Source organism: Carlito syrichta, unplaced genomic scaffold (assembly GCF_000164805.1).
Source record: "Carlito syrichta isolate Samal-C Ts95f unplaced genomic scaffold, Tarsius_syrichta-2.0.1 Scaffold315614, whole genome shotgun sequence".
Taxonomy (NCBI): domain Eukaryota; kingdom Metazoa; phylum Chordata; class Mammalia; order Primates; family Tarsiidae; genus Carlito; species Carlito syrichta.
The window spans coordinates 313289-335061 of NW_007259710.1; the positions used below are offsets into that span (position 1 = coordinate 313289).

The 21773-nt window shown below is 45.3% G+C and overlaps 1 protein-coding gene across 6 annotated transcripts in view; it reads right to left on the reverse strand.

Annotated features, from left to right (window-relative positions):
- Window positions 1-1028: 1028 nt before the first annotated feature.
- The window catches only part of CEP85 (centrosomal protein 85), a 32434-nt gene continuing 11689 nt past the window's right edge, over window positions 1029-21773 (reverse strand). For 2 of the 6 annotated variants that reach the window (XM_008073055.2, XM_008073053.2), the window contains 11 exons: window positions 18623-19317; window positions 17533-17666; window positions 16949-17066; window positions 15109-15294; window positions 9399-9551; window positions 9030-9181; window positions 7899-7992; window positions 6884-6934; window positions 4807-4914; window positions 3138-3363; window positions 1029-2771 (listed from right to left, as the gene is read on the reverse strand). In XM_008073055.2, the coding sequence (XP_008071246.1) occupies window positions 2611-2771; window positions 3138-3363; window positions 4807-4914; window positions 6884-6934; window positions 7899-7992; window positions 9030-9181; window positions 9399-9551; window positions 15109-15294; window positions 16949-17066; window positions 17533-17666; window positions 18623-19317 (2078 nt within the window). In that variant the 3' untranslated portion in view covers window positions 1029-2610. The remainder of the gene's footprint in view (window positions 2772-3137; window positions 3364-4806; window positions 4915-6883; window positions 6935-7898; window positions 7993-9029; window positions 9182-9398; window positions 9552-15108; window positions 15295-16948; window positions 17067-17532; window positions 17667-18622; window positions 19318-21773) is intronic. The other 4 variants (XM_008073054.2, XM_008073052.2, XM_021706465.1 and 1 more) reach the window with 3 other exon arrangements.

A 21773-nucleotide genomic window follows, 5' to 3' on the forward strand; every position in this document is an offset into this window, starting at 1 on the left:
AGGGCTGGATGGCCGGAAAGGCCCGGGAGGGCGGGGGCGAGGGTCTGGCAAAGCCCTCTTCCGTCTCCCCCAGGTTTGTGTCATCCAACTAACTCCCCACCCTCGAGTGCCACTTAGTCTCCAGGAGGAGGCGTCATAATAGTACAGCTTAGCTTGGGGCTTTTGGAAGCTCGGGCTGCTTTCAAACCCAAAGGTCCCAAGCCAGGGAACCTTGCTCCGAGGGACCCTCCCCGCCCCCACATCACTGATCCTGGGGATAGGAAGCACACCAAAGCAGAGATTTTCCCCAAAGCACCTCCCTACTCGGGCAGGTTTAGACAGCGAAGGGTGGTGGCCTGAGGCATAGGCCACACCCTCAAGAAGCAAGATGGAGACCAAGGTAAGAGGTTGACCGCTCTGCAAAATGTGGAGGCAGAGGTTAGCATCAGGACTCGAGGCTGGGCTCAAGCTGGCCCTTGTTAAAGATCCACCTTGGGCCCCAGCTCAGCCCCACTCCGTGCTGCAGATGGCATCCCCAAACGTCTACTACTGACAGCAAGAACTCAGGGGTTAAAGGCGCAGGCTCCAGCAACCAGCCCGACTTTGGAGACTTACTTAGCTACCTGTCTGCGGTTGGACATAAGTTCCTCAGAAGTCCCCCCAGGTCCAGGGCTCAGACAGGTAACAGCCCAGAAGGGCAACCCTTGCTCCCTGAGGCAAACAGTACCCTGCCTTGCTCTGGGGAAGTCACTTCCTCACAGCAACCCAGAGGCAGTGGATGAACACAAACTCTTTCCTGTGACAAACTTGTGCTATGACTCAGGGCAGCTGTGCCCAACAAAGTGATATGCAAAGAGATCTTACTTGTCCCTATAGAAAGAAGCCGAAGTGGCCGAGATACAGACGTGAGGCTGGACCTGCCAAAGGTCCCTCTGCTGCCTTGGGGAACTTGGCTAAACACCCAGCCTTTGCTTCCAACAAGCCAAAGTGACGGGGGTGGGGAAGGGGAGAGGGAGGGTGGTGATGATGGAAAGCTATGGAAACCCAAAGAGTTTGTTAAGATATTTTATTTTATAATCAAAATAGGCAATACAAACAAGTTGACATAACAAAGATTCATATAAATAACTGGTTATAAACTTTATGAGGAGAAATACCCGTGAGCATGGTGGCAGGGCTCCCAACACAGGGTGGAGACCAACCAGGCAGCTCTGCTTTTAGGAGGCAGAAGCCCAGAGGCTGAGGGGATGGCTGGGTGGGGCTGCTCTGAATGGAAGGGATAAGTCACTCCATAAATAAAACACAAACTTGTAAAAACACTTAAGAAGGAGCCTCATTCAGGCCCAGGCGTGAGATCTAGGATGCTGCCAACAGCCCAGAGCTTAGTAAGAATCTTGTCTGGGACCCTGAACTGCTTTGAGCACTCCCATACCCACGTATGGCCCCTGCTTGGCCTGGCTCCAGATCTAGAGGAGGCATGACTGGTGCAATAACCAGATACAATTGTGTGATGCTCCCTAAACCAGGACACAGATGAGAGCCAAGGGTCCAAAGGCCCCAGTAAGAGAAACACACAACCAACCAACCAACCAACCAACCCAGAAAACACTGAGAGCTGTACCTTAAAGCTGACTTGTACTGGGTACTCTGAACTTTTAAGGAAGCCAGAACAGGAAAGGAAAAGGACCTACCCCACCCTGGTTTGCCCCAAACACAAGAGAGGCACAAATCAAGAGGGCTGGACACAGGCTCTACCTAGCCCTGCATGAGGGGTTAAGCAGCTTGACAGTTGCCCTATGGCCTGGGGGGAAATTTTGCCCAAGCCCAGAACCATAGAGAAGAGTTTCCACTTAAAGCCCAGGAAGGGGGCTACCTGAAAGGCCTGAGGACAAAGGAGAAGGGGGCTATGCTAACCACATGGCTAGGGTCCCAAGGAAACAGGGCAGCTAGAGTGGGGTCTCCTGTAAAATGGCACGGTAGGTAGATTAAGGAGTCCCGGCTGCAAGCTCTAGGCCCACAATCCTAGTGGGTATGCTGCAAGTGAACATATTGCCCTGAGGCTTCTGGGAGGACAAGAGCCCTGAGGAAGAAGTAGTGGGACCAGGCCTGAGAAAACCCCAAAAGCCAGCTCAGTTCCCAGGATGGCTGGCACATGGGGCTTAAGAATTCTCAAATGGCTACTGTTACTGGTACTTGGTCTTTCAGGACCCTCTAATAAGCTCTCTAATCAGCAGGACCAAGGTATGAAGTGGGAATGAATGTGGATCCATCCCAGAGGATGGAGAAGAAAGGCGAGCAGCTTGTTTGTCTCAGCCTAAAGCTGAGAACGGTTTGTGAGGACTTATGCGCTGCACCTGGCAAAAGTTAATAAGTAACTCACCCTAAGAGTGAATTAAGATAACAGGACAAACGTAGTCCAACAAGGCAAAGCCAGTGTAGGGTAAGACAGGCAGAGTTCCCTAATCAAGCCTTGGCCCCCGGTGCAGGCTCTCCCTTCCCCTCTGATTCTTCTTTCTGGGAACAGCAGCAGATCGGAGGCAAGAGATTGTAAGGGCAGGAACCTGCTAGACTAGGCTCTCAGCAGCCCAGATCTTCCCCGGGGGAATACAACCTGTCCCACCCCCAGCATTCCTACTGTGTGACACAGTTTTCTCCCATGTCCTGGGCATATCTGTCTGACATGGTGGTTCTTAAATCCTCGATGTCATGACGCAGCTGCTGGACCTCTTCTAGTTTCCTTCTGATCACCTCTGGTTTCTGCAAGTCTAGTTGAGTCCCTGGGTGCTGTGCTGCTGGAGACAGGAGCATTTCAAGAGAATGTTAGTAAGTCAGTTGGGACACACTTTCGTGTGGAGGGGGCAGTATGGATAGGCAGGACCTTGAGGCCCATGGTCTTGGGACATGGCACTTTTTAAAGAGCAGTTGGGGATAGTGGGCTGATAATTTCCTGCTTCGAGCCTACTTTCAGTTTTTCCTGCATGCAGATACCCCATAGGATGCCTGTTTCCAAAACATTTGTGAAACATATAAACTTTTAGAGGCAATGACCAGGCCTATGCACCCAGGACACATTACCATAAATACGGGAAAGTGGGGTAGGAGTGAGAAGAGAGTAAAGGCTTATCTTTCCCCGGTTCCAGACTGGTTTGAGGACTCACAGTGAATGCCTAGGAGCAGGGAGAGGTTGGGGTCATGGCCCTGGGCCCTCTGGGTCACAATGCTGCAGACAGCCTGCAGATCTTGAAGGCAACTAGCCAACTCCTGGTGTAGCTCGAGTGCCAGCTGGGCTGTGTCTGGTGAAGACGGAGGCCCTGGTTGGGCCTGGCGCAGGTGTTCCTGAAGTGTCAGATTTTTCTCAATCAGGTCCTGGTTTTGCACTGAAAGCTGAGCAGACAGATGGGTAAGGACATTAACCCAGGCCTAGGGAGAGAAAGAGTGTCTGTGCATGAGTGTGTGTAGGTGTGGATATATATACATGTGTGTGGAGGGGAGAAGAGTCACAGGCAGTGTCCCCCCTCCCCACCCATCCCTGTCAACAGGCTTAGTGCTTCCCCCAATATCAGGCCTGGTTCTTCTGAGGGTAGGCTGGGCCCACAGGGCTCCAGCACTGGAGAGGAAGTACTCCTCAGCAGGTTCTGAGTCATCAGCCTCCACGTTTCTGTTCAGGAACCAGAGGAGATGCTCCCGCCCCTAGGAACTCTATCTGAAGCCAGTCCTTCAGCCAACTCTGTTAGCCAGGCTATTAGAGAAGGCTCAACGTGAACCGTGAAATCTGAGGAGACACTGGTTTCAATCTCTCCCTGCCACCCTGACAAAAGTGGCCACCAGCCAGCCTGATCACAGCGTGTCAGAAGAATAAAGGGGGCAAGAAGCTGGGCATGGTGGCTCACACCTGTAATCCTAGTACTTTGGGAAGCAGAGGCGAGAGGACTGCCTGAATCCAGGGGTTCGAGACCAGCCTGGGGAACTTGGCAAGGCCTTGTCTCTACAATTAAAAAAAAACAGTTGAATGTGGTGGCGCACTTCTGTGGTTCCAGTTACTTGGGAGGTTGAGGCAGAAGGATCACCTGAGTCCAGCAGGTCGAGGCTACGGTGACTGTAAACATGCCACTGCACTCCAGCCTGGGCATCAGAGTGAAGCTCTGACTCAAACAAAAAAAGGGGGGGGAGGGGCAGAAAGACAATATGATAACTAGTGGCCACTGGGGGGGGCTGGAGAAGCTGGGGACCTGGAGGATCTAGTGCTGGGGCTGTCCCTCACCTCAGTGGAGTGAGGCTTCACTATAAAAACCAGCTACTCATGTATGTATCTCTTTCCCTCCCTCTTCCTGACAGCTCAATCCACTCTCCTTCCCTCTCTACCTTTATTTTGTTTTACAGTCTGAACAGAGTTCCTCCTTCAGTCGCAGCCCCTCCACCCCACACTAGGCCACAAGGCAATCTTAGCTTGGGATGCCATCCTAGGCACTTGGCCAATGAACTTGGTTGCCCCCTGCTGACAGCTCCGTTTACAGCATGAGGACACCAAATCCTCAGTCTTCTTTAACCCTCCCTCCCTAACCCCATGAACCTGTGGCTGCAGGTAAGTAAAGGGAAACAGAATGACTTTCCACATCAATAAGCATTGCTGGATAATTATGGACACTCTAAGACAGGTTTAGGGCCTTTAATACAAAGGATGATACAAAGCATCTTCCCATTCTTCCCAAAAAATTCAGTAGAGCCCTCTCAAACACTGGGGCTCTTATGGTAGTAGGGATGGGTAGGGCACGCCAGGAAATCAGATTTGTGGAGGCAGAACCAAAAGGCCTGACTAAGGCTGCTCACCTCCTTCACGGCTGTGCGCAGCTGCTGCAGGGCTGCATCCCTCCGCTGGGCCTCCTCTCTCAGGGCCTGGCTTGTTCCTTCTTCTTGAGCCATCTCCTGCTCTAGGCTCTGAATCCCACAACAAGATGTTGAAAGAGAACATACCAGGAGTAACAAGTCTGGTTCAGACCTTATCACTGCTAGCCTGGACTATACAGTAAAGCCTCGCCCTATCTATATACTGCTGCTAAGAGGTTTAGAACAGCCCTGATTTGTGACTTCCCATTTAAACTCTCCTACAGCCCTTAACTGCATGCCAAACAGAGGCCAGCCTCTCAGCAGAGCATTCCTACCAACATCCTGCTCCTACCAACTCCTCTTCTAGCCATACCTTTGCCCGCCCTCCACAGGCCCCATCCAGCCACACTGAATGGCCTTCATCCCCAAAGGCGGCAGCGCCAATGCCTTTGCGCACTCCCTTCCCCTTTTCTCGAGACGTCCTTCTGCTGTCACCCCAGGAAAGCTCTGAAGTCCACCTGAGCCCTTCCCCATCTGCAAATCAGATCCAGTTAATCCCAACCTTACCCTGCCACTCATTCTATCATGGTTCATGAGTACATCAACTTAATATTCTAGTTGGCTGGGCACATGATTCCTCCCTCCACACAAACATAACTTTCTTGAGGGCAGGGAATGTACTACTCAGTTGAGTTCAGTATTTATTGAGCACTTACTGTGACAAACACTGAGGATATGGAACAGAACACCAAGCAGTCTCTATCTTTGGGGGTTAACAGTTAAGTGCTCTTGACAATATTGTGTATTAATGTTTTTAAGAGACACGGAAAGGGGTAGGAGAGTACCAACCTACACAATGGCAAAGGCAAGACTGCAGCCTTCAGCTTTTCCTCAGAGTGACTGCATTGCGGGTGTTTTGGTGTGAAAACTTATTTTAGAGTCTAAAGAGAACCTGAGTGAACCTGCTTTACCCAGAAGAACCCAATTAAGGACACTCCCACTCTCCCAAAATTAGAAACCAGTTGTCTTTGAATCTTCCCTATTCTTCGAGCCCCTGCATCCTCTCAGTGTTAACTCCTAAAGCATTTAAATCTGTTTCCTCACTGCCCCCCCGCATGCTGCCTTATGTCAGGTTCCCTTATCATCTTTCCTAGACTTTCTCCAATAGTTCCCTAGCCTTGCCTCTTTCCAGGCTGCCAATCTTCTTCCATACTCAAGCCTGAACTGAAAGCCTGACCACATCACGTCTCAATTAAATGCTATAATAGATGCCTACCTAAAGAATAAATGCTAGCCGGGCTCGGTGACTCAGCCTATAATCCCGCACCTTTGGGAGGCTGAGTTGAGTGGATTGCCTGAGCCTGTGGGTTCGAGACCCGCCTGGGCAGTGAGACCTCATCTCTACAATAAATCAAAAAATCAGCTGGGCGTGGTAGCGTGCACCTGTAATTCCGGCTACTTGGAAGGCTGAGGTGGAAGGATCGCCGGAGCCCAGCAGGTCGAGAATGCAGTGGCCGGGAGCGGCCACTGCACTCCAGTCTGGGCGACAGAGTGAGACTCCAACTCAAAAAAACCAAAAAACAAAAAACAACAAAAAAAAAGAATAAATGCTAACTCAGTTGCTATCAAAGCCCTCTCAGACTAGAACACCCAGGTCTCCACTCACTACCTCAAACTGAATATTTCAACAGTATCAAACTGTTTGCAGTTCCATGTTCATACTATGCTGTTCCTTCTATCTGGAATTCAATATATCCTATCCAGCTTCTCTTTTTTGCCTGGCTAACTCCTCATCCTTCAAGGATCAGGATCTCCAGAAAGCTGTCCTTGACCTCCTCTCCTCCCACTGACTCTTCTGTGCTCTTTCTCCCAGAGTGAAGTGGGTACTGCTCTCATGGTGCTTTACTGTGTTGAAACTCCTATTAGTGTCCTCCCAACAAGGCTTGAAAGCACTGACTGGGTCTCATTCTTCTTGTATCTTTATGCTGAGCAATTGCATGGCAGAGAACAAAATAAAATGCTGTCTTAATTGTCAGACTCCATCAAGTCCTGCCACCATGTCCCAAGGATTTCCACTCACCTGTACTTGAGAGCGCAACTGATCTATCTTCTGCTGTTGCTTCTCCACAACCTGAAAGGCAAAGTTAGCATGAAAGGCCGCAAGCACAAGGTTGTTGGTGAGGTCGGAGGGTAAGGGGCTGCACTAGGATCCATGGTCTAGCTATTAGCCCCCCTGGCTATAGCCCATTAGTAGTGAGACCAGAGTGAAGACTAATTAGTTCTACCTACAGAAATATAAACAGGACTCCTAATCCTGGCTAACTAGATTGACAATTCAGTGCTCCAATCACAAAGGTTTATACAGAACTGTAGTGTGAACCCATGGCCACTACTGAGGGAAAGGGGACCCTCACCCAATGACTGCAGACCAGTGGAATCAACTTCATGTAGCCAGTACACATTCTAATTCTTTGGTACAAAAAAAAATGGCTAAAAATTCAGTTTAATGAATCCCTGCCATTTCAAGAGCTGTGACGGTTGTTATTTATATATAGCTCTGGACACACTAGTTATCCAAGGAGAAACCCCAAGCAGGCCTGGCTTCCTAAGTCTATTAAGACCACAGGTATTCTCTAAATCATTTTTGGGTCTTACTTTTGACTAAGTTGTGATTAATTTCACCAACAGGTCCCTTGGCTCCCTCTACTCTGCTGAATTCAGAAACCAGGCAACCTCACTGTTGGAACTCTGTCCAACGTAAAAGATTCTGCCCATGAATGAAGTGCAACATGGGTCTGTGCCATGAATGAAGTACAACAAACTTTAGTGTGCCATTTTGGGTCACCTAGTCTGGCTGTTCAGAGGCCTATCTCCCCTTACGTCTACCTGTATTCTAGATGAGTAAAGTCTGCCTGTTTCAAGGATGAATATCTAAATGCAAACTTACTACACAGGGGCAATTTCTCAGAAAAGAAAGTTCTCAATAATAAATCCTAGTTGGCCTAAGGCTAGGAATTCATGGTTCCTTCCCAATATACAATCTTCTCTTTCCTCCCAACCTACCCCGCATGACAGTCTGAACACCCTCAAGTCACCTTTCGCAGGGAGTCACATTCCTTCTGCCAGGACTCCATTTCAAGTTTTGGACCATCTCCACTGGTCTCATCCACAGACTGCTTATCTTGCAGGCTGAAAGACAGTGGTTTCGTCAAGAACTTTGAAGTCAGAGAGATGTGACTTTGACCCCTGGGGTTCTGTTATTTATTGTTTTAGTGTAAGACACTCTTAGGTCTGTTGTATATAGGGGGAGTCACACAGAAGCTACTCAGTGTATGTTAGTTCTCTTCCCTAGGGACCAGAATCAATACAATGTGACACCAGTTCTCTATATGCCTAAGCCTCTTGTATGCTGTTTGTTCTGATATTTAAAAAAATAACATTTATCACATATTGAGATTATAAAAGTCATACATGTATATTGTAGAAATTTTGGAAAATACAAGAGCTCCTGTTTTCTTGCCACCATAGTCCCCTAACCCTGCTTCTGACTCCTAACAATGGTCTCCTCCAAAGGGTCCCCATAATTACTTACAGCATGGTCCATCTGCTGAGATAAACAACAGGGACACTGTGGTTAAATATGGGATGAGAAATCCAATCCATTCCATTAGGAACTGGATTTGGTCCAAGAGACTGTTGAAACACAGCCATTATTTTCAGAAACTGCTATTAATATGGAAGAGGCTCCCAAGACACCCTGAGAGTACATTATGGCATCTTGTTTTGTTCTCAGACCTGTCATGGCAATGCAGAGTAATCCCTAGGGCTGAGAAGAAACAGATGCTCCTGCTAGCCTTTAGCTTACTAGATTCAAAATGTGGATAATCCTCAGTCTTCAGCACCAGGATCCACTTTTGAAAATATACAGATACCTAATTTCCCAGTTTATAAAGTACTTTCATTCATTCAACACATATATACTCAAGAATTATGTGGTAGGCACTGGGTTGGATCTTCCCAAAGGAACAACAAGCCCCCAGTGCATCTCCACTCTTATCTCTGCCCACAAGCAGCTTTCCTTTTATTCACAGTCCAAAGAAAACAAAGCTCAGAGAAGTAAAATGATTTGCCCAAAGCACCTATAAGTCACCCAAGTAAGTGTGTAGGGTAGCTAGGACCAGAAACTAGCTCTCCATTTCTTACCTCAAACCCACAGGGGTATTTACCTATGTGTAGTGGAGAATTCTGTTTCTTTCTGTCTTAGGCTTTCCAGTTGAACTTCCTTCTCTCTGCAGACTGTCTGGGTCTCCTCCAGCAAATTTTCCAGCTCAGTCACTCTCTCTTGCAGCTCTGTGATCTTCAACTCAGAATCCTTAAGCTGAGAGATTGGATCCCATGCTTAGGTCAATAAGCCAAGGAAGACTGTCTGGATACCTCAAAAAATTTGCAGTCTAGTTGCAAATTTGACAGATGTGAATCTGGACATGATTTCTTTGGAATTCTCCTTTTAGGGAGCTGCATACAGCAGATCTAAAAAAGTTCCCCTGAATGGCCACTCCCTGATTGCCCCAGGTTTGCCCAAATATTGTTGCTACCTGCTGGCTCTGCTTCTGATGGTCTTCCAGTGTGGGTAGGTCAGCCAGGTAGCGCTCCAAGGTCTCAATGCGCTGCTGCTTCTCCCGGTTCTGCTCTGATTCCTTCTGACATTTCTTTTTCAGATTATTGATATGTTTATCACGACCCTTGACCTATGGAAAGAACTGTCAAGAGTTTGTCTCCATTCCCTTTTCTAGGACACTTAATATCAACTTTTTTTTTTTCTTCCTTTTTTCACAAGCATGGCTCACTGCAGAACTCAGACTATCCTTTCACTTCAGCCTCCCAAGTAGCTGGGACTACAGGTACATGCCACCACACTCAGCTAATTTTTTGATTTAAAAAAAAAAAATTTATAGAGACGAGGTCTTGCTATGTTTCCTAGACTGGTCTTGAACTCCTGGGCTCAAGCAATCCTCCCACCTTGGCCTCCAAAGCCAGTGTCTGCCCAGCTTTTTTTGAAGTAACCACTGTTTCTGCCCTTGGGGCTGTAAATGTTCTACTGCAATGAAGATAAGAAGTTGATCAAATTATGCCATTTGAGATTAAGGAATAACCTAAAGAATTAACAAGCTTTCTAATCAAGGGCAGAGAAGAAAAGCCCCTTGGGCAGCTTTTAAAAACCGACAGGGCTAGCTGGGCACAGTGGCTCACACTTGAAATCCCAGCACTTTGGTAGGCCAAGGCAGAAGCATCACTGAGTCCATGAGTTTGAGCCTAGGTAACATAGGGAGACCTCGTCTCTATGAAAAATTAGCCAGATGTGGTGGTGTATATAGTCCCAGCTACTCAGGAAGCTAAAGCAGGAGAATCATCTGACCCTAGGAGGTTTAGGCTGTGGTGAGCCGTGATTGTGTCCCTGTACTGCACTCCAGCCTAGACAACAGAATGAGACCCTGACCCAGGGGAAAAAAAATAGCACTTCTGTTTGTCTGGTCTTTGTTCCAGGTTCTTGGGAGGTAACCTCTAAGCCCTTGGAATTTTCTGAATAATTGGAGAGGAATAGGCCAGAGCCCACCATGAGTAAATTTATTCTAGTAAGATAATCCAAAATGCAGACAAGTTACCAAAAAAAAACCCAACTGCCTGGAGCCTAATCTGCTGTGGGAAGGAGAAGTGGATGGAGATTGAGTTCAATCTTGCCTACATAAATGAAACTCCAATTAAAAACTGGATATCAAAGCTTGGTGGAGCTTCCTGGTTGGTGAACACATAAATGTGCTGTGTTCACATGTCCTGATTCCATGAAAAGGCACAAAGTCTTTGCTTTTAGGATCCTCCCAGATCTAACTCTATGTCTCTTCATATGGCTAGTCTTGAATTGTATCCCTTATAATAAAAATTTAATCATAAGTATAGTGCTTTGCTGAGTTCGGTAAGTAGTTCTAGGAAATTACTAAACCTGAAGGTCATCAAAACCTACAGATTTGTAGCCAGTTGGTCAGAAATATGGATGGCCTGGGGACCCCAGAATTTGCAGTTGGCATTTGAAGTAAGCACAGTCTTTTTTTTTTTTTTTGAGTTGGAGTCTCACTCTGTCACCCAGACGAGTGCAGTGGCTGCTCCCAGCCACTACAGCCTCGACCTGCTGGGCTCTGGCGATCCTTCCGCCTCAGCCTTCCAAGTAGCTGGAACTACAGGCACGCGCTACCATGCCCAGCTAATTTTTGATTTATCGTAGAGATAAGATCTCACCAAGTTGCCAAGGAGGGTCTCGAACCCACGGGCTCAGGCAATCCACTCACCTCAGCCTCCCAAAGCGCTGGGATTACAGGCTGAGCCACTGAGCCCAGGCAGCACAGTCTTTATGGAGACTGTGCCCTTAACTGTGGAGTCTGACACTAACTCCAGGTGGTCTGCATCAGAACTGAATTGCAGTAGTATAACTTCCCAATAATATCTAACCATTCTGGTCGTTCTGGTAAGAAAGGCAATACATTCTTCCCTAAATCCCACACGATTTAAAGCCAAGTAATCAACTGAAAGAACTAATGAGACTTGAGAGGAAGAGCTGTGTCCATTTTGCTAATTACTAAATCCTTAACACAAAGCACAATGCTTGGCACAGAGCAGGTACTCAATAAAGATTTGTTGAATAGAGATTTCTTTACTATTTTTTTTTTTTTTGAGTTGGAGTCTCACTCTGTCGCCCAGTTTGGCGTGCAGTGGCATGCTCACAGTCACCACAGCCTCGACCTGCGGGACTCAAGATATCCTTCCACCTCAGCCTTCCAGGTATCTGGAAACACAGGTCCGTGCCACCACGCCTGGCTAATTTTTAGATTTATTGTAGAGATGAGATTTCACTAAGTTGTCCAGGCTGGTCTCGAATCCCTGGACTCAGGCAATCCTCTTGCTTCAGACTCCCAAAGTACTGGGATTACAGGTGAGAGCCACAATGCCAGACCTGAGATTTCTTTACTGTTATGGTATTTTTATTTTGCTTATGAACAAGAAGGCTGAGGGAAGCAAGAGAAAACAGAAAAACGTGATGCAGATCACTAAATTTCAAAGAGGAGGCACAAGTCTAATTTAATCCAATGATATAATAGTACTAAGAAGATTCCTGGCCGTGGTGGCTCATACCCTCTAATCCCAGCACTTTGGGAGACTGAGGTTGGAGGACTGCTTGAACCCAGGAATTCAAGACCAGCCTGGGCAACACAGGGAGATGACATCTCCATTTTTTAAAAAATTAAATTTAAAAAAATTTTAATAAATACTTTTTAAAAAGAGATCCCTGAAAATAAACTACCCCAGGTCCAATCTGTATCCTTAAAGCTTTGAACCAGTGATTTTCACATTTCAGTATGCATCAGAATCACCTAGGAAGCTTACTGAAAATGCCTGAAAACCAACTTTGGATTTTGAGAAATGTTCAACTGCTGGTAACAGTGGCTCATGCCTGTAATCTTAGCACTTTGGGAGACTGAGTTGAGAGGATCGCTTGAGAACAGGAGTTTGAGAACAGCCTGGGCAACATAGCAAGAATCCTCTCTCTAGCAAAAAAAGAAAAAATTTATCTGGGCATGATGACACTTGCCTATAGTCCTTGCTACTCAGGAAGCTGGGAGGGCAGATCGTTTGAGCCCAAGAGTTTGAGACTGTGGTGAGCTATGATTGCATGATATCCTTGCACTCCAGCCTGGGTGACAGAGCAAGAACCTTGTCTCTTAAAAATAAATAATAAATAAAATAAAAAATGGTAAGCTGATCATAGATTAATCTCTCTTCTCCCTTCCAAAACATCTTTTGTTGTTGCTGCTGTTGTTTTAAGTTAGGGTCTTACTCTGTCACCCAGGCTGGAGTGTGGTGGGGCAAGATCACAGCTCACTGCAGCTTTGGGCTCCTGGGCTCAAGTGATCCTCCCACTTCAGCCTCCTGAGCAGATGGGACTACAGGTGCAGACCACCATGCCCAGCTAGTTTTTAACTTTTTTTGTAAAGACAAGGTCTCACTATATTAGCCAGGCTGGTCTTGAACTCCTGGACTCAAGCAATCCTCCTGCCTTGTTTTCTCAAAGTGCTGGGATTACAGGTGTGAACCACCACACCATGCCTGGCCTAAGACATCATAAGAAGACAGGAAGGAAAGACGGTATTAACTTAAAAGACAATAGGGGAGGAGACAAAAGTTTATGAAAGATCTTAATATGTTTCAAAAGATGAGAGTGAACAGAGGGGGATAAATGACTTTGAGCAGAACAGTTATAATATGCAGTGGGGACAACAAAAAGACAATGTGCCCCTCACAATTCCCAAGAGCCTCTGAACTTGAAGCACCAGCTAGCTATGGAGGCAGGTATCAGTCACAGATCTGAAAAATAGGAGAATTTGGTGGAAATCTATATACAAGTTAGCCGGATACCACCCTCACCTTGGAATTCCTCAACAGGAGAAAAGAGATTTATCTCTGGAGAAACCAAATGTGAGATTCTAGAATCAGGGATACTAATCACAGGGGGGAGAGAGAGAGAGAGAGAGAGAGAGAGAGAGAGAGAGAGAGAGAGATGAAGCATTGGTTGAAAATAAATAAAAGTAAAAATCTATGTATAGAATTGTGGATCAAGAGTACAAGAGCCAAAAGCCTTCCAACATCCAGCCTCCCAGCCAAGCAACAGGATGAAGACTCTTCACTAAAGAGAATAAGAGAAGACATCCAGATACTGACATTTAAGGGTTCCCAAGTGAAAAGGGTAGTCTAAATCTGATCCTACAGTAATGTGCAACAGATAACTAACATGAACCCAGAGCTTTCATCTAGCTTTTAAATGCTTCATTCTTAAATGTAAGTGCCCATTCATTCAATGATCACTAAGCCTCTAACATGAAAGACACTAAAACAGAAAGGACCTTAAGGAAACAAGAAAGAATACTATAGGCAGATGTAGACATCCGAAAAAAAAGCTATAATCAATATTGTCAGAGAGATATTATAACCATGAAACAAAAACAGATGTCTAAAATTCATTTTAAAAAATGCAATAAAAGCATACTATTCAGTATATACGGGGAACTGGTTCCAGGATCACCTTTGTATTCAAAATCTGCACACACTTAAAGCCTGTAGTCAGCCCTGTGGAAACCCTGTACCTGTATGTCAGTCAGTCCACCATATACTTGAGTTTTACATTCCTCAAATACTTTATTCTCGATTTGTGTTTGGCTGAAAAAAAATCCGTGCATAAGTAAGTGGACCTGTGTGGTTTTGTTCCAGGGTCAACTATATAGAGAAGGGGAAAGAGAAGAGTTGAGGACAGATACTATTGTAGGGTTGGGCTAGGGCACAAAACTACTAATTTTTGTTATAATTTTTAATAATTTATTATAATTTTAATTATAAACCTATTGGTATTTGATTATTTAACTTAGATACATGAATTTTTTAAAATTCTTGTTTAACAAGCCCTTTAGGTCCCTCCTGTAGCAATAGCACCATCACCATCTGGGAGCTTGTTAGAAATGCAGGATCTCAGGCGAGCTCTCAGAACTACTGAATCTGATGTGCATTTTTAACAAGATCCTCAAGTGATTTGGAAACACATTAAAATTTGAGAAGTATTGCTCTAGTTGTTTTAATACAAAAGGTCCAGAACTAAATATTACTGAACTAGTCCCCCCAGAACATGTACATTAGAGAAAGCTGTAAATTGGGAGGTACCAACAAAAATAGAGTACTTTAAACCAGCTTCCATTTGAGCATTGAAAGTAAGGTAAAAAATAATAATTATAAATAAAAATAAAATAAACCAGCTCCTCTGATGATGACCATTCTTGTCCTATGGCAATTCTAAGAGCACTGGCAAAAATAAACTCCCAAACTAGTTACACGCATAGGACTTTTCTCTATTTTTTAGAAGGAGTAAGGAGAAATTAGACTGAACAATGTAAATTTACCACATTCTGCAACAGTGCCATCTGGTGTGAGTGCTCAGGCTGGTTTTCCACCCAGGCCAGATAGCGGTACATCACAACCTGGGACAGCGAGGGGTTATACAACTTTCCCTGGCTGTCATGGATTTGTGGAGATAAAGCAGAAAAGAGGGATTCCATTTGTAGCTAATCAGTTCTGCATGAGAAGCCAGTGGAGGGTCTCACCCAATGGCTCCTCCTGGTTCCAGGAATAGGGACCAGAAACAGCCTAGGTTTTAGAAGAGCAAGCTGACTGCCAACTGTTACAAATTAGAGAGCTATCAGCTCCTCATCTCACCCTTTCTTCTTGTTTCTTCCCCTCCTCAGAATGCTTCTGCAATGCCACTCTGAGAGACTCTCTGATGAGCTGGACTTCAACTTCTGAAGCAGAGAGTTTCTTTTCAAGTTCAATCTTTTCTTTGCTCAAGGCTTCTGTCTTCTGTGCAAACTGTGCACGCAAGAATGTGTTCTCTCGCTGCAATTCCTGCCAGAAAGATTTTCAATATGTAACTGTTCCCTCCCCTTATAGTCCTTTACTTATGCACAGTATACTTCATGGTCAAATATCATCTTTTTCCAAAAATTTCTTCAAGCAGTATTTCTCAAAGTGTGGACCTAGGACTAATAGCATCAGCATCACCTAATGCTGGAAACTGTTAGAAATGCAATCTCTCTAGCCTAACTCCTGGGCCCACTGAATCAGAAACTCTGGGGACGCATTCCAACAATCTGTGTTTTAATTAGCCCTCCAGGGCAGGCATGGTAGTTAAAGCCTGTAATCCTGTACTTTGGGAGGCAGAAGTGAGAGGATTGCCTGAGCCCAGGGGTTCGAGACCAGCCTAGGCAACTTGGTGAGAGCTCATCTCTATAACAAATTTAAAAATTAGCTGGACATGGTAGCACGTGTCTGCAGTTCCAGCTACTTGGAAGGCTGAGGCAGAAGGATCACCTGAGCCCAGCAGATCAAGCCTGAAGTGGCCCGTGAGCATGGCATTGCATTCCAGCCTGGGCAACAGAGTAAGACTCTGACTCAAAAAAAAAAAGCCCTCCAGGTGATTCTGATGTATGCTTACATTTTGAGAACCACTGCCTTAAAACAATATCTAAAGGTGTTGCATAATGGAAGGAACACAGGACAAGACATCAGAAAACTTGGGTTCAAGGCTCCCCTCCTCTCATTCTCTATATAACCTCAGGCAAGTTCTTCTTCCTTCCTGGACTTCAATTTTTTCAACAGTAAATTAGATGACTGAACTAGATTTTATCTAAGGGCCTTTCACACGCTAACATTCTGATTCTATGAGATACAATACTGCCTTAACAGGCCCACTAGGCAGCAAATCCAGTACTATAATCTAGCAAACACCTAACTCAAAAGCCCAAACTGCAGAAGCCTAGTCAACAAAGCAGACTTTTTTCAAACTCTCAACCCCCACAGTCACTGATCTCAGTGAGAATATGGTTTTCTTTAGTTGCTACTTAGACATGGAGGAATAAAAATCAGAATGGCTCTAAAACCTCCATGACCTTCGCTTCTCTCTCCATTTGGCCAGGGATGGCAGATTAAGACTTCTCAGAACATTATCCAACTCTAGGATCTTACTATCTACCTTATTCTGCCTTCCTTTTCTCCCAAGTATGTCCTGACACCAAGGCATCTGGACTTTTGCTTGGTTCTACTCTTAAGCCTTTTCTGTCCCCACAGGGACCTGATAAAGGCTGCTTTATAATTAGAATGTGTGTATGTGTGTGTGTTTGAGTCAGGGTCTCACTCTGTCGCTCACATCGGAGTGCAGTGGCATGATCATGATAATCACAGTTCATGACAGCCTTAACCTACTGGGCTCAGGTGATCCTTCCACCTCTGCTTCCTGAATAGCTGGGACTACAGGCACATGCCACCACAACCAGCTAATTAAAAAAAATTTTTTTATTTGGTAGAGACGAGTTTTTGCTATGTTGCCCAAGCTCGTCTCAAACTTCTGGGTTCAAGCAGTCTGCTCTCCTCAGTCTCCCAAAGTGCTGAGATTACAGGTATGAGCCACTGTACCTGGCCCAAATGTTGACTCTTTGAAGGTAGGGACACCTTATGTATCTCCTGGGTATCTAATGGTGCCATGCAAATTGCCAATACTTACCTGCAGCCTCAGCAAGCAGACATCCCCAAAGGGGGCAGGGCGGCCCAAGAGGGCACTATGAACTTGTAGTTCGCTCTCTCTCACTTTCTGCTCCAGTTGAGAGATGTGTTTCCTCTGCCTGCAAAAACCCAGTAGAATCAGATTGGGGCCCTGACAATAATACTGATTCCCTCACATAAATACAAGCCTCTACTCTCCTTAGGTAAGTATAATCCCTATTATGTAAGCAAAGACCTTGGATTCTGGACATCATTGTTTTGCTAAAGGAGGAAGAGCAAATAAGGAAGATGTCTGAGGTGAAATGAGGAAAGATAAGCTGCAATGAACCACCTACACCCTTTTGGAACCCCTAGAGTCCCTGAAGAGATACACAACTGGCCTATCATTAGTCATATACAAGACTAGGCTGCTCATCAATCTACCTCTATCATGAGGCAAGATGTGGGCCTAAACAAATGGGGATGCACAGCCTTCAGGAAGACTTCATTGATCAGATGCCCTCAGTGGGGCCTGGGAGAACAGAGGTTCACCCAAGGTACCCCTCACCCAAGGTACACCCTCACCCAAGGTACCCCTCATCTTACTTGTCAATGAGAAGCTCTTTTTCCTTCAGAAGATGTTCATTACTGTTCAAGATGCTGATCCACTGTGCTGGCTCTAAGATGGGCAGTGAAGGAGCAAAAGCAGCAGGATGGTGGCAAATGGCTCCATTCTGAAGCTGAAAGACAAAGAGGCCCAGAGGGGCTTCATCTTGACTCATACATGCCTGAAAACACCTGAGCAGTACTCAGCTGGGTCTGCCATCAAGGCCCAGTTTGGCTCTGCCTGATAAGGCCCAATGTTTACAAAATAATTTTAGCTCTGATGCATGACTGGAAAGAACCTGCCAGGGAGATTTCTGCCAACTGAACACTCCCTGCTCAGAAAGGCTCTCGTTTCTAAGAAAAGGTCAGATATCTTTTATTATCTGGCAACAGAGGCAAAACAGGAGCTAAGATGTCCTCACCAACCAAGAAAGGAGAGTATGTTTGCTCCCAATTCCTACTCTTTAGCAGCACAAGGACTTTTAAAAAGGAAAAAATACAAAAGTGGTATAGTGGAAAGAATACAGGGGTTCAAAAACATTTTTTAGACACTAACTCTGATACCAGCTTTGTGACCCTGGACAGATGGCTTATTCTAAGAACCTGGTAAGTTTCTACATTTACCTCAAAGTGTACTATGAAGATTAAATATGACTCTGTATGTGAAAGTACTTAGCCTAGTGACTGACATTGGCACATATTTGGGTTTCCCCTTGTAGCCCTCTACTACTCTGAAGAACCTATCTGATGTTTAATTAGACCATCAACAGATTCAATGGCCAAGAGCTCACAAGCTTTCATTTCCTGTCTACAAACATCTTCCTGGCCTGGGTGCGGTGGCTTACGTCTATAATCTCAGCATTTGGGAGGACAAGGTGAGAGGATCACTTGAGCCTAGAAGTTCGAGACCAGCCTGGGCAACATAGTGAGACCCTGTCTCTAAAATAAATTAATTAATTAAAAAAAATAAAAATAAATCTTCCTTCTTTCTTACAGATGTTTTATTCAAAGTCAAAACTTAAAGGACAAAAGCTATAAAGTTCTAAGTACCACACAGAACCTATAAAATCCAAGGAAAAAAGGTCTCTACCTGCATTTGCTCCATCTGTAAACGGATCAATTCCAGCTGCTGCCGGCAAGTGCTGAGTTCACAAGATTGCTCGTGGGGATGCCAAATATCAGGACTCGGCTGCCACACCTGAGATGGCAGAGGCTTGGAGAGCCCAGGGGCAGGCTGGAGTCCCAAAGGGAGGATCCCGCTGCTGCCAGAGTGTGGTCCATTCCGCTCAAATACTGCCCCGCTGCCTGGTGCCTTCTTAGCTTCAGGCAGCACTTTGTATAAGTCCTTGCTTGTGTTGGTTCTTGGACTGTGGAAGTGAACTTGGTAGTGGGGATCTGAATACAGTGTCTCCATCATTGCCGACTGATTAAGGGTAGATTCCATGCTAGGAATATCAAACTTCCTCACCTCTTTCTCTCTTTCATGGCCCACCGCTGGAAACCAGGACTGCTGAATTCCATTTTCTCCTGTAGCACCACAGAGATACATGAGATCTCTAGATAGGCCTGGAGAACGTTTCATTGCACCGAGGTCTCCGTTTTTTGTCATTCCCACACTTTCAGCCAATCCTGACAAAGGGAGTTTGGAGGAAGAGGGTCCAGCAAGTGTAGAATTTGGCTTGGTAGGAGAGGTCCCTAAAGTAGAAGGCATCACATGAGCTGTTGGAATGGTTACGTGGCTTTTGATGGGCTGGAAAGAAGGGCTGCCATTTGAGCTGCAAAAATCTGCGGAGAGAATAGTCTTCCATGAGTAAAAATTGAAGCAGCAAGTTTTCTTGAGTTTGAGTGCTAAGCCAGAAGTTCTCTGTCTGTCCCGAAACAAAGCAGAGAGAATACTGTCATCAGAAGTATCAGGCAGAAAGACACGGCAACCAAACTGGGATACATGTGTACTGGGACCTCAAATATCATTCACATGGTAACCCAACAAAAAGCAATCACGGCTTCACTTTAACTTTGTACTTGAATACAAAAATCTTGCCAGTCAACAAAGTTGAAAACCGAACTTTAAAAAAAACATCACTTACTTAAGGGAAATGAATTAGGTCCTACTCTTCTGAAAGCTGGGCAACTCCAAGCTATAATCCAATCTAATAATATTATTGCCAAAGGCTACCAGAATCCTCTGGGGCCTCCAAAAACTGCCTGAAGAATAAAGCAAACTAGGCAGTCCTGCTTAGTATCCAGGGAAGGGAACACAGCATCTGAGTCAAGATTCTGTTCGCTCTCCCACACCCCAGACCCGACTGCCTGGATATGTCTGGTTATTCTTAGTAACTCTCAGGTTTCACTCTAGCACAGTGAGCATTCTCAACTGGGTACACACTGAAATCCTCGATTTTATATTTTGCCTTTCCTTTGCCCCCTTGTGTGTACTGTGATTTTTAACTTTTCCTTCAGACTGGATTTATGTTCGTTTGGCTTCTGCCTGGTCTTGGGAGACACCTCTCTGATTAGCCCTAGCATAGAAGGTTCCCATTTCCACCTATTTCCAGCTGTCAAGAGCTACTCTGAGGAGGACCACAAGGTCACAGAACGAATGTGCCTGGACAGTGGGCTACAAGCAAACAATAAGGCAGGAATGTGAGGTAATATACTTATTACTTTCAGCAGGCAGAAAGCTAAATACGGAGACAAGGAATATCACTTTCTTCTCTTTTCAATTATGTCCAGTCCTCTTTTTCCAAGTCAAGCACATCTACTATAGAGAAGAGGGACTACCAGTTTGTTTCTGTTTGATCTCCCCACCAACCAACAAAGAGCACACTCAGATGATAAGGACAGATACTACAACCTTTCCGAAATTATATGAGTATAGAACAGCTACCATCTTCTCATTAAGCAGCTCTTTAAAAGAAGGGCAAGCCACCGCATACCTATCATATAAAAAACATGAAAGATAACAAGTGTTGGTGAGGATGTGGAAAAAAGGGATCTCCAGTACATTGTTGGTAAGAATGTAGATTAATAGTCATTGTGGCAAATAGTATGGAGGTGCCACAAAAAACTAAAAATAGAGTTGCCATATGATCCAGCAATCCCGCTTTTGGGTATATATCCAAAGGATTTAAAATTGGTATGTCAAAGGTATTTACACAGCCAAGCTCAGTGGCTCAGCCTGTAATCCCAACACTTTGTGAGGCCGAGGCGAGTAGACTGCCTGACTGAGCCTGTGGGCTTGAGACCAGCCCAGACAACTTGGCGAGACCTCATTTCTACAATAAAAATTAAAAATTAGCTGGGCATGGTAACGCGTGCCTGTAGTTCCAGCTACTTGGAAGGCTGAGGCAGAAGGACCGCTGGAGCCCAGCAGTTTGATGCTGGGGTGGCTGTGAGCATGCCACTGCACTCTAGCCTGGGTGACAGAGTGAGACTCCAATTCAAAAAAAAAAAAAAAAAGGTATTTAGTGAATCATTATTCACAATAGCCAGGTTATGGAATCAACTGATGAATGGATAAGAAAAATGTAGTATACATACACAATGGAATACTATTCAGCATTGGTCAGGCGTGGTGGCTCATGCCTATAATCCCAGCACTCTGAAAGGTTGAGGAAATACGATAGCTTGAGCCCAGAGTTCAAGACCAGCCTGGGCAATGTAGCAAGAGCTTGTTTCCGTTAAAAAATAAAAATTAAAAAATTGCAGGATGTGGTGGTGGGTGCTACTCAGGAGGATGAGGATTGCCTGAGACCAGGAGGTCAAGGCTGCAGTGAACCATTATCTCAACTTAGAAAAAAGAAAAAAGAAATACTATTCAGCCTTAAAAACAGAGGGAAATTATGTCATTTGTGACAACATGGATGAACCTAGAAGACATTATGCTAAGTGAAATAAGCCAGGCACATGAAGACAAATACTGCAAGTTCTTTCTTACACGTGGAAGCTAAAACAAAAATTGAACACACAGAAACAGAGAGTAGAAATATAGTAACAGAAGCTGGGGTGTGAGAGGAATGGGGACATGTTGGTCAAAGGGTAGGGTGTTTCAGTTAGACAAGAAAAATAAATATTTGGGGAAAAAATGTGCAAACTTTTAGATGATGTATGCAGAGTATCTAATTTCCTGTACTCAGATGATTGCGGGTATATATAAAAGGCTACACATACACTCATACACACACACACACCCCTGAACAGGCGACACACACACACACACACCCCTGAACAGGCTACACACA